Below are 12,304 nucleotides of genomic sequence, written 5' to 3' on the forward strand. Positions count from 1 at the left end.
GGTTTTGCTTTCTGCAGTGGGCCGGAGGAACCTAATGTTTCTATGTGCAGCTGAGTCTCCACAACGTACCATGGCAAGTTTCTTGTGGCCTATAATCTATTATTTACCCCTGGGCTATGGCATTTGTAAGTTCAATCACTGAAAAGGGGAGCCAGAAACAGAAGAGAAGAAAAGCCAAAGGGACTGACTGGTAAGAAGGCTCAGAGAGTAAACACACTTGCCATGAAGCTTGATGACATGAGTTCAATCCCCAGCACCCAGATAAAGGTGGAAGGAGAAAACCGCCATCTGACCTCCACACACATTGGCATGCATGTGTTCACATAAACATATCAAACACATAAATAATAATAATAATAGTACCTTTTAAATAAAAAGGCAAGCCAAATTAAGAGATAAGGAGTTTATCTGAGTCATAGAATTACGGCCATTTGTTCTGTGCTTGACAGTTCCTTCAATCTTTACTTACTCAGGGCCACCAAAATATCCCGTGTGGATGCCATTGACACATAGGCTGCAAGTGAATTTACCAAAATGAAAACATGAAAGTGAAGAATTTATTAAACACACTGCTGAACAGCCACAGCCAGCTTGCTGAGAAGGGATCACAACATACTAGAGGTCTTTCATAGCAGTTGGGGGGAGATAAGTCTTATTTCACAGGTAATTTATGGGGGTCCAAATCTGAGGGGACAGAATGACTTCTATCTTTTTTTTTGAGGGGGGGTCTTTTTGAGACAGGGTCTCCCTGTAATGGGGACGGCCTAGAACTCACAGAGACCCGCCTGCCTCTGCCTCCCGAGTGCTGGGACTAAAGGCGTGGGCTACCACGCCTGGCCTTTAAAAGCACTTTTCCTCAGGTGGGGCCAGTCTCTCTCCAGGGGAGGAAGCTGGGCAGGCTGGGAAGTCCTGCAGTCTGGCTGTGAAATCCGCTCTTCGGAGTCTGTCTTTGACCTCTAACCTGCGTGGAAGGAGATGCTTCACCTGCCACTCAGACTCCAGAAGGCAGGCCCATGGACTGTTGGCCAATCAGAGAGGACGTTTGGTGCTGTGTCAACTGTCCAATGAGGAGTTTGGGTCTTTGGTGACGGAGGCTGTACAGCATTTGGGGTGCCATTGTGTGTCCCCGCCATATTGGCATCCGGTGTGTTATTCTGAGATTCCCAGATCTCTCCCTCGGCCTCTGCGTCCCTCCACGGACTGCAGGAGCCACAGGAGCCCAGGACTCCGTCGCTGGAAATGGTGCGTGCGGCCGGGCGTCCTCTCCTGGGTGTCGCGCCGAGGCTGCTGCAAGCGGAGGTGGGGACGCGGCCTCCCCGCGGCAGCTCAGTCTGCGGCTGAGTCTCCTCTGGCTCGGCTGGGCCTCGCTCCCGGGTCCCGCTGGGTGGAGCTGGGCCAGCAGCAGAGCCGCGGACCTGGGCACTGCTGAGCGCTCACTGCAGCGGCCCCTCTGCGCAGCTGGGCGTCCACATAACCGGGTGTCCGCAGCCTGGGCGGTGGGGGCGGAGGGTCGTGGGAGACTCGGGACTCGGGTGGGGTCGCGTGGGAGGAGCCGCGGGGTGTGCTGACCTCGGGTCCTGAGCGTTTTATGTCAGTAGCAGACAAGCACGTTTGTGGCTTTCCACAATCTCAAAATTTGTCGACTATTCAAAATTCGCAGGGATTGTCAATTTCGGTGGCAGTACTTTGCCAAGCCTGATTCTGCTTGCTAGATGGCCGTTGGCAACCAGGATTCTTTTATTCCAGTCTCAGTTGCTAATATTAACTGGCAGATTACACATAAACGTTTCACACAACACACAAATTTGCAGGGTGTAGAATGACCAAGAAAGAGCTAAAGAGGATGCAGAGTTCAGAGTCTGCGCTGAATTGGAGACAGCTACTCAGACAGGCTCAGGGAAAGTCTGTAGGGGTCCACATAAGAAGCCTTAGCAGTGCAGGCTCAGGGCAGACTGTTATAGATGGTCAGTTTAAAGAGGGTGAGTGGCCTGGGCAGGACAGTGGGCACTGGAGCTGAAGATGGAGACAGGCAGGAGTGCTTGCCTTGGGACAGTTTCCTGGCTCTTGACAGTTGTTGTTGTGGCCTCTCAGTGTTCCCTCCACACTTTAGTCTTGGGGTGCTCCTTCATAGTCTCTTATAAGGGGTTACATTTGGTGTGGTTGGTCAGTTAGCCTGTAAGGTGTTTTTTTAAATAATATTTTGTGTATTTTCAGGTGTCATTTATTGACATAAATAATTCATTTTTTGTCTCACAGTGTGTTGCCAGATGGTGGTTGTTTGCTGGATACACAAGATGTAGTCTTCTTTTTTGGCACTGATACTCAAAATGAAATAAATCATTGCAAGGTTGTTGCTTAATAGTCATTTTAGGCTTGGCACAGCCAGAAAGCTGTTACTCCCCATGCCATAGAGTAATTCTGAGCATCCCTAGCCTGTCTTCCTCACCCTGTAGCACCTGCTTTTCCTGAATCTTGTGAATTCAAGGGAAGTTTCCTCTAACTTCCATAACCTGTGTCCTTAGGCCAAGGATTCTTAGAACTCAGAATAAATCCCCGTCTTTCCAAGTCCTCCTAACATTGCCAGACACTTTGGAAAGGGGATCCACGTGCATGGGTGGTGTCGTAATTGTTACTGTCCTTGGATTGCTTCAAATCATTTAAAAATGCAAAGTCCTAATGGAGTTATTGCTTTAGCCTATGTGTTAGGTCCACAAGCTTCCCTAGGGTTAAGCTGAAGAGGGCTGTACTCTCTTAGGGAGGAGGAAACAGTTGAAAACAGGGATAAGCAGGAACAAATAGAAACTGTGAGAGCTGAGTGTGAGCTAAGGTGGCACAGTCAGTCTGCAGATGAGAGAACAATTTTCTCAGGTCATCCTGTCTTTAGGGTTACAGTCATTCACCTGGCGTATGCTGGCTCAAGCTGGGGACTGGTCAGAGATCACAGGCCTAGAGCAAGGAGAGAAACTTAAAGGGAATTTTCCCTCATAAGTATTTTGTTTCTCCTGATCAATTCACATATTCAGTGTTGAGGCAAAATGTGGGAATTTTAAAGGCCTTATTTGGGTTGAAACTTAAAGTTTATAGTAAGATGTCTCCTAGGTCACAAATAAACACAATCAGATGATGATGATGATGATGATGATGATGATGATGATGATGATGTTATTTAAACACTGCCATAACCAAGATTTTAGCATTTAGGTAAAATTCTGTATTTCCATGATTTTGATTTTGCATCCACTGTGGTGTTCTGTTCACACTGTACTGAAGAAAGGAATGTTTGGGGTTTCTGATGGATGTGTAGTGTAATAAAGTACATGGTCTTTGCCCCACATCTTGGCACAGAGATTCCAAAGCTCTTGGAGGTACCTAGGCAGTAGACATTTCTTTCATAAGCCATTTCCAGGCAGTGTCTGAATTTATGCTGGTGAATAAGAGTGTATTTAATAAACTTAGCACAGCTTTACAAATGAAGTGACTCTCTTGTCAAAATGTGGCAGTTGTCTTTGTTGTGTTCCATTCTCAGTGGTACCTGAGGTGGGAGTCTTTCAGGCCCTAAGTTAGCCTCCCTTTGATACCTAAATGTTTGTTTTATTCTGTTATCTCAGAAACAAAACAGTCTCACTAGCATTCTGTGTGCTTACACAGTCCATTAGGAAAGATAATCTCCCCTCTGCACACTTTTTTTTTTTTTTTTTTTTTTTTCAACATAAAAAAAAGTGTCAGCACAAAGCAACGTATGTTTGAACCTCCTTGTTTCTGGCATTTGAGCAAAAACTGACTTGTCAATCCTTGAATGGTTATTGATCCTGATACTGTTTTTATTTAGGATTTCAATTTAATTTTTATTTTTAATTTTGTATCGTGTATATTCATGTGAGTGAAAGTGTCACATCCCCCCTGGATCTGGAGTGACAAGCTGTGATGAGCCCCCTCAACTAGGTACTGGGAACTGAACTCAGGCAGGTTCTCTGCAAGAGCAATGCCTGTATGTGCTCTTAACTGATGAGCCATTTCTCCATCCTTTCAAAAAACATTTTTTATTGCGTGAGTGTATTGCCTGCATGTATGTAAGTGTACCTGTGTTGTGCAGTGCCCAAGGAGGCCAGAAGAGGGTGTTGAATCCCCTGGAACTGAAGTTATGGATGGTTAACTGCCTGTGGGTAGTGGGTCCTATGCAAGAGGACCATCTTCCCAGCCCCTCTATCCTTTGTTTAAATCTTTTTTTTTTTTTTACTTCATGAAGCTCAGATTTTAGATTATTCTGATAAACTATACACCTATTTGTGGAATCAAATATCCTTGGGGCCTGTAATCCATAGCTTAATGTAATTAATTTTGGCATTTCTCTCCAAATGGATAGACTCATGCAGCTGCCTAGCAGTTGATCCCACTAAAGTAGTGAGAGGAATAAACACTGTGTTACCAGGAGCAGAACAGTTTCCTAACAGTATCTCATTGATATAAATAGGACTGGATTTTAGGATTTTATTAACAGATTGCTGATTTTTTTTTGACCTTAGAAATTTTTTTGTTTTTGTTTTGCTTTGAGAGAGGGTCTCTGTGTAGCCCCTCAACTTGCCTGGAAATCACTGTAGACCAGGATGGCCCTGATCTCACAGAGATCTGCCTGCTTCTGCCTCCTGAGTACTGGTATTAAAGGTGTGCACCACCACACCAGCCTTAGAAATGTTAATAGCCTTTAATTACAGCCAACTTAGTCATATCCATGGCATCTCTTTTTTGTTTTACCATTCATGGTGTGGGCTAAGGACTCAGTGTGTAAAGAAATTGCTGTCCAAGTTTGAGAACCAGAATTCACATCATCATAACCCACGTAAATGTGGGCATGCTGGAACATGCCTATAACCTAGCTGGAGGGGGAGGAGTGATGGTAGATAGAAACATGCAGATCCTGGGGTGCTCCGTAGCCAGCCTGTGTACCTGAAATAATGAGTTCTGGTTTCAGCAAGAGACCCCTTCTCAATATACAAAGTGGAGAATGACTGAAGAAGATATCCAACATTCACCTCTGTTCTCCACACATCTGCATGCACACCACACACACATACCTTACAAAAATAAAAATCTCACAACTTGTTTTAAAGATTTACTGTGTGTGTGTGTGTGTGTGTGTGTGTGTGTGAGCGTGAGCATATATGCCATGTGTGTGCTGGTGCCTGTGGAGGGCAGAAGAAGGCATCAGAGCCACTGAACCTGAAGTTACAGGTAGTTGTGAGCTGCCAATATGGGTGCTGAGGACCAAACTCGGATCTCTGGAAGAGCAGCAAATGATATTAACTGCTGTATCGTCTCCAACTTTTCACAATTTTGTTTATTTTTTATGTATATGGGTGTTATACCTGCATGTAAGTATACCTGTGTCATGCAATGCCCAAGAAGGACAGAAGAGGGCCTTGGATCCCCTGAACTGGAGTTTTAGATGGTTGTTTTAGGGTACTGGGATTTGAACCTGGGTCCCCTGCAAGAACAGCCAGTGCTCTTAACCACTGAACCATCGCTCCAGCCCCTCACAATTTTTGACAACATATTTTCACTTTCTGGTTTTGTCATTATTGTCATCAATGAGGGAACAGAGGCATAGCTCCACTTCATGCCCCAAAGAGTTCCTTTTTCCTTAGGGACTACCATTATGGAAAACAAATTCATGGGTTTGACAGAGCATAGAATTTCAGGGTAAGCCAATAGGATGCAAAGTTGGAGATTTTGTTATGAAAAATCAGCAGCCAAAGTCAGATGAGGAGTGGGAGTTTAATTTTACCCTAGTGAGACTGACACTGGATCATTCTGAAATGGGGCCACCATCTAGCTCAAGTTTTGGGGGGCATTTGTGAAGAATGCAAGCAAAGAGCAAATAGCATATATGTGATAATTAAGGAAGTGGCTTACAGGTTACAGGAATGTGGCACTTTTTGGAAAACAGAGACTTCTATCCTGGCAAAAATTATAGGAATGTGGCAATTTCGGAGAACAAAGACTTCTCTCCTGGGTAGTGGCAGGGGGCAGGGGAAGATTCCTATTCACCTCCCCCATTTCTATTTCCAGTCTGGGGCTTTTCCTGCTCTGAAATTTTTAGCAATCATCTTAAGGGTTTCATTACCATCACATTGTTCTTGAAGAGGACCTAGGTTCTGTTCCCAGTACCATGTGGTGGCTACTCACATTGGAAGAGATTTTTGGCAACTATCTGATGTGCTTTTTATTTCCACTGTATAATAGAATGCAAATTTGGGGATTTATTAAGAGACATTTTAAGAATTTTAAATGTTACATTTATTTATTGGGGTGGGGGACACACCTGTAGAGGTCAGAGGACAACTTTTGGGAATCGGTTCTCTTCTTCCACTGTATGGATTGCAGTGATTGAAGTCAAGTAGTCAGGCTTGAGGCAAGCCCTTTTTATATACTGAGTATCTTAAAGGACATTTTTTTGCATACGTCTTAAACACAGGGATTATTAGAAAGATAGAATATCAGGGAAAGAATTAGAGACACCAAGCAGGTGTATGGACAGCTCAATTAGGTGCTTCTACTATGGGCAGATACAGAATTTTGGTGGCTCTCAGGTTAAAGATGTATGAGTATTTTGCCTGCATGTATATAAATGCACACTGTGTATGCAATGCCTGTGGAGGCCAGAAGAAAACATCAGATCCCTTGGAGTTATGTACAGATGGTTGTTAGCCACCATGTGGTACTGGGAACAGAACCCAGGTCCTCTGCAAGAACAACCAGTGCTCTTTACCACTGAGCCGTCTCTCCCACCCTCTCCCCTACTTTTCAACATTGTTCAGGGTGGAATTTACAACAAATTTAAAGTTTGAAGAGTTTTATTTAATAAAAAAGTTGTAAGGTGGGTTTATGAGGGGTATTTAGATTTTGGAAAGAGAGTACTAGAAAGAGGTGCTAGAAAATCTGGTCATACATTGTTTTGTTCCTTAGTTAAAAAAAAAGTTCATATTCTTTTATAAGATGTCTTTAGGAAAACATCTATTGTTTCTGTAAGCACTTGTGGCCTCATCAGTGGTGCCTAAAGTTTCCTGACTCTTGTTACGGAGTTTGGGACCACTGGGAAAGACTACCTAGACTCAAAAAGTTCTGAATGAGCCAAATTAAGCTTTTGCAAATTTATTATATTAGAATTTTTAAAGAAAAAAATCCTCAGTGGTGACAGGGCAGGCAAGCTGGTGATCTTGGAAGCTGCCTTGAGGAGAATGGAGGGGAGGAGAGAAAGCCATGAAGCCATGCAGGTTTATAGCCTGCACTGCATGGGGGTCAAATGCATGGCTGGGAGAAGGAAGCTTTAGAGAAAGTAAAAAAATACAAGATGCAAGGGGCAGCCCAAAGCCTTAAAGAAAGTATGTTTAGAAAGAAAGCCATGAAGAAGAAACAGAGGAATTACGCTTCTCTGAAAAAGTCAGGGAAGTGGGAAAACTCATAGACTACATGGCCGTAGCTGGTCTGAAAGCTCTGTCCTAGTAGGCAGGATTCCAGGGAGGAAAAACTCAGTATCTCATTAATGCATTAGGTATTCCAACTATCTGTTTAGCATCACCCGCCTTCCTAGGGGTGGTCCTGTGACCAGATGATTGTTTGCACAAAATAGAGGGGCTTGGAGTATTACACTCTGACACCAAGACAAACCTGGGCTGAAGGGCCTCTTTACTTTCTTACAGCCTCATAAAATTTCTTATCTTTCTATTCTTCCCTAATTTCTACCTCTGAGACTTTGATCTCTTAAAGACTGCAGAAGACTGAAGATTCAGCTTTATTATATCTTCCAAGCCTTCCCTTGAATTGTGAGTCTTGACCTATAGGGGGAGCTTGGGCAGATCTGAGGAGCTGGGGATCAAAGGATCTTATCTAGTAGGATTTTGGATGGCAGGATATCTTTACTTAGGACATCAAAGCCTTAGAAATAATAAAGCATGCAGTAGGACTGTCACCTAAAATTAGCACCAAAATAATTAGGGCCTCTCTGTCATGAGATACCTGAGACCCACGAAGCTTGAAAATCCTTAAAACTTAAGACAGAGGGCTAGAGAGATGGCTCAGTGGTTAAGAGCAATTCTCTTTCAGAGGACAGTAGTGCAGTTGCCAGCCACCCCCATCAGATAGCTCACAACTCAAAGATCAAACAGGCAACTGAGAGATTGTTGGGGAGTAAGGAGTTTTTAAAACATTTATTAATGCCATGGACAGACACATAGAGAACAGCATGGTGGGGGGTTCCTAAGGACAGTTCAGTCCCTAGCACCAGAGAAACAACATGGCAGGGGGTTCTTGAAGAGAGGATATTAGGGTCTCTGGCAAAAATGGGAGTCTCTTTTTTTAAATTTTTTTTTATTTTATGTGTATGTGTGTATTGCCTGCATGTAGGTAAGTGCACCCATGTCGTGCAATGCCCGTGGAGGACAGAAGAGGCCTTTGGATCCCCTGGAACTGGAGTTACAGACAGTTGTTAGCTGCCATGTGGGTGCTGGGATTCGAACCTGGGTCTTCTATAAGAACAACCAGTGTTCTTAACCGCTGAGCCATCTCCAGCACCCCCTTTTTTAAATTAATTATTTTTATTTTATGTGTAAGAGTGTATTGCTGCATGTATATTAGTGCACCCTAATGCCATGGAGGTCAGAAGAGGGTATTGAATTCCCCTGGAACTGGAGTTAAGGACAGTTCATAGCTGCCATGTGGGTGCTGGGAATCGAACCTGGGTCCTCTGCAAGAGCAGTCAGTGCACTTAACCACCGAGCCATCTTTCCAGCCATCTCTCCAGCTCCAGGGTATCTAACACCCTTTTCTAGCCTCCAGGGGCACCTGCATACATGTGTACACACACACACACACACACACACACACACACACACACACACACACACACATATAAATAATAAATTAAATCTTAAAAAAACAAAAAAACTCAAGACCCAACAGATTAATTTGCACGTAAACCTTGGAAGACTGAGGGCACATTGAGTTGTGCTGTGAGAGCACAGGTTTCCCTCATTATGCTGTCAGAATGCTAAGAGACCTAGTGCTTCCGTCCTCATTATCTTCACTTCTGAGCTCGGGGGTGAGCTCCCACAGACAAAACAGAGGGCTTGGAGAGATGGCTCAGCAGTTAAGGGCGCTGGCTGCTCTTGCAGAGAACCCAGGTTTGATTCACAGCACCCACATAGCAACTGACAACTGTCCATAACTCCAGTTCCAGGGGATCCAGTGCCCTCTTCTGACCTCTACAGACATTGCATGACACTGACATGGGTGCACTTACATGCAGACAGTACATTCATACACATAAAAAAATAGTTTTTTGGTCGTTTTGAGATATGGTCTCCCTATAGCCCCAGCTGACTTGGAGCTCACTATGTAGACCAGGCTGGCCTCAGACTCAAAGAGATCTACCCACCTCTGCCTCCCGAGTGCACGCCCAGCACACATAAAATTTTTTTAAAAAGAATGAGAAGGAATGAGAAGGTCTTTATTCATTCTGAGGAGGTATCAGAAAATACCAGGAAACATATCTTTGTTTGATAAGGAAGCATCTGGGGAAAGTCTAAATTGTCAGGCTTCCTTTGGAGTGTACCTTTGCAGCAGCTTAAGGAGAGGTGATGCCTTCATGTCACCTCCAGGCAAGTGCTTAGGACTTCTGGATATGGACTTCATAGTCTTCCCCCTCCCCCCAGGTCTTTTTGAGACAGGGGCCCCCTGTAACCCCAGCTAGCCTAGAACTCACTATGTAGACCAACCAGGCTGGCCTCAAACTCACAGAGGTCCTCTTGCCTCTGCCTCCCAAGTGCTGGGACTAAAGGCATGTACCACCATGCCCAACATCATAGTCTTTTTTTAATTTTAATTTTTTAATTAACTTTATGTGTATGAGTGTAATGCCTGCATGTATGTGAGTGCACATGTCATGAAATGCCTCAGAGGTCAGAAGGGGGCATCGGATTCCCCTAGAACTGAAGTTAAGGATGGTTCGAAGCCTCCGTGTGGGTTCTGGGAATCAAACCCGGGCCGTCCTCAAGAGCAGCCAGTGCCTTTAACTGCTAAGCCATTGCTCTAGCCCCTATAATCCTTTTTTAACAAAGTCCCAAATGATAGAAGTAGTCAAGGTGACGTGTCATTAAGTCCATGTGTGTGTGTGTGTGTGTGTGTGTGTGTGTGTGTGTGTGTGTTTTGAATAACAGGATCTTATTGAATAATAAAGTCTTATCTTTACTGAGTGGCCCATTTCTTTCCTGCTTCGGTATAAGATAAACCTACACTTAATTTTGGGAAAGAGATTTTAAAGCTATATGTGTAGTCTCAGAACATTATTATAAGCTGTTAAAAGTCATAAATATTGCTGGGTGTGGTGGTGCATGCCTTTAATCCCAGCACTCGGGAGGCAGAGGCAGGCAGATCTCTGAGTTCAAGACCAGCCTGGTCTACATAGTGAGTTCCAGGACAGCTGGGGCTACAGGGAAACCCTGTCTCAAAAAGACCAAAAAAAGTCATAAGTGTCTTAGATATTCTCACTACAGTCAATGAGGAACTCTCGGTGTCATGTCTTTCTGCTATATATAAGGAAGATTCTTTAGATGAAGAATTTCTAAGGCTGAGGCTACCAAAAACAAATGCTTTGGTGTTTGGGCATTCCAATGAACATTAGTTATCTCACAGATTTCTTTAGAAAGGATTTCTAGGGGGCTGGAGAAATGGCTCAGCAGTTAAGAGCACTGACTGCTCTTGCAAAGGACCCGGGTTTGAGTCCCAGCACCCACATGGTGGCCACGAACTGTCCTTAACTCCAGTTCCAGGGGAATCCAAAGCTCTCTTCCAACCTCTGCGGCATTGCACGACACGGGTGCACTCGCATGCAGGCAATACACTCCTATACATAAAATAAAAATAATACAATATTTTTTAAAAAGAAAGGATTTCTAGATTATTAATATAGAAAACAAAACCCCCATACAGAAAAGAATATTAACATTTATTTATTGTGGCAAGATAAGGTGCCTTGGTGCTCATCTGTGGTTGCTCCATTAGGGCTTTTATCAGGTAGCCTTGGGCAGTTTAGTCTTTAAGAGCAACTGTCCTTAGAGCTGAATATCTATATACTATATAGCCTTTAGAGTATAGAGTGATTTCTTTCTTTGTAGAGGGAGTGAGTAAAACCCTGCTTTTGTGGGGCTTGGAGAGATGGTTCAGTGGTTGAGAGTACTGGCTTCTCTTGCAGAGAACCCAGGTTTGATTCCCAGCATCCACATGATGGGTAACAACCGCCTGTAACTCCAGTTCCAGGCGAGTCTTAACACCTTCTTCTGACCTCTGCAGGCATTGCATGACATGGGTGCACTTACACTAATGCAGTCATAACACTCATTCACATAAAATAAAAATAAAATATAAAAAATCCCTGCTGGGGCTGGAGAGATAGCTCACGGTTAAGAACACAGACTGTTCTTGCAGAACACCCGGGTTTGAATCCCAGCACCCACATGGCAGCTAACAACTGTCCATAACTCTAGTTCCAGGGGATCCAACAGCCTCTTCTGTCCTCCACAGGCATTGCAGGACACTGGTGCACTCACCTACATTCAGGCAATACATGCATACACATAAAATAAAAATAATAAAAACAAACAAACAAAAAAAAACCTGCTTTTGGGAGGTGGTAATAACAGGGCAGTTCTTTTTCAGTGCCCTGGTTTTGCTGTAACTGTGAAAGGCATAGCCTCTCTGTAGTATCATCTCTTTTTAGGTAGAGGTTTTTCTGAGCTAATAGGTACCTAACTTTCCAGTGAAGTATATTTCCCAGGGCTAAGGGTATAAATTTGGTTTGTTCTTGTGTTTGTAACCATTCCCTGAGCTTTCTGGACTGTATTTTATCTGCTGTTGAGAACACTGAAAGTCAAATTTAAAAGCAAGGGGGCTGGAGAGATAGCTTAGCAGTTAAGAGCACTGGCTGCTCTTGCAGAGGACCTAGGTTCAATTTCCAGCACCCACATGGTGTCTAACAGCCATCTGTAACTCCAGTTTCAAGGGATCCAACTCTATTCTGACCTCCACGGGCATTGTATGATATAGGTGTACTTACATACATGCAGGCAATACACTCATATATAAAATAATTATAGGCGAGCACGCGCTAGGCTCTCAGGGTCCCAGCGCACACTCCTGGGCAGTGAAAGCTCCTCCGCTACTGAGGTCTACTCAGTTGATCCCGTCCCTATTTCACCCATATACCTTCCTCAGGATGTGAGGTCCACTGGCCACTTGGACCACACGGGAAGCG

General features: G+C 44.1%; 1 protein-coding gene across 2 annotated transcripts in view; it reads left to right on the forward strand.

Moving 5' to 3' along the window:
- Window positions 1-942: 942 nt before the first annotated feature.
- The window catches only part of LOC103736396 (zinc finger protein 709), a 22,613-nt gene continuing 11,251 nt past the window's right edge, over window positions 943-12,304 (forward strand). Inside the window, exon 1 of one of the 2 annotated variants that reach the window (XM_008835878.3) lies at window positions 943-1,299. In XM_008835878.3, the coding sequence (XP_008834100.1) occupies window positions 1,240-1,299 (60 nt within the window). In that variant the 5' untranslated portion in view covers window positions 943-1,239. The remainder of the gene's footprint in view (window positions 1,300-12,304) is intronic. The other variant, XM_008835886.3, reaches the window with a different exon arrangement.

This window comes from Nannospalax galili, unplaced genomic scaffold, assembly GCF_000622305.1.
Source record: "Nannospalax galili isolate Female #2095 unplaced genomic scaffold, S.galili_v1.0 scaffold391, whole genome shotgun sequence".
Taxonomy (NCBI): Eukaryota; Metazoa; Chordata; class Mammalia; order Rodentia; family Spalacidae; genus Nannospalax; species Nannospalax galili.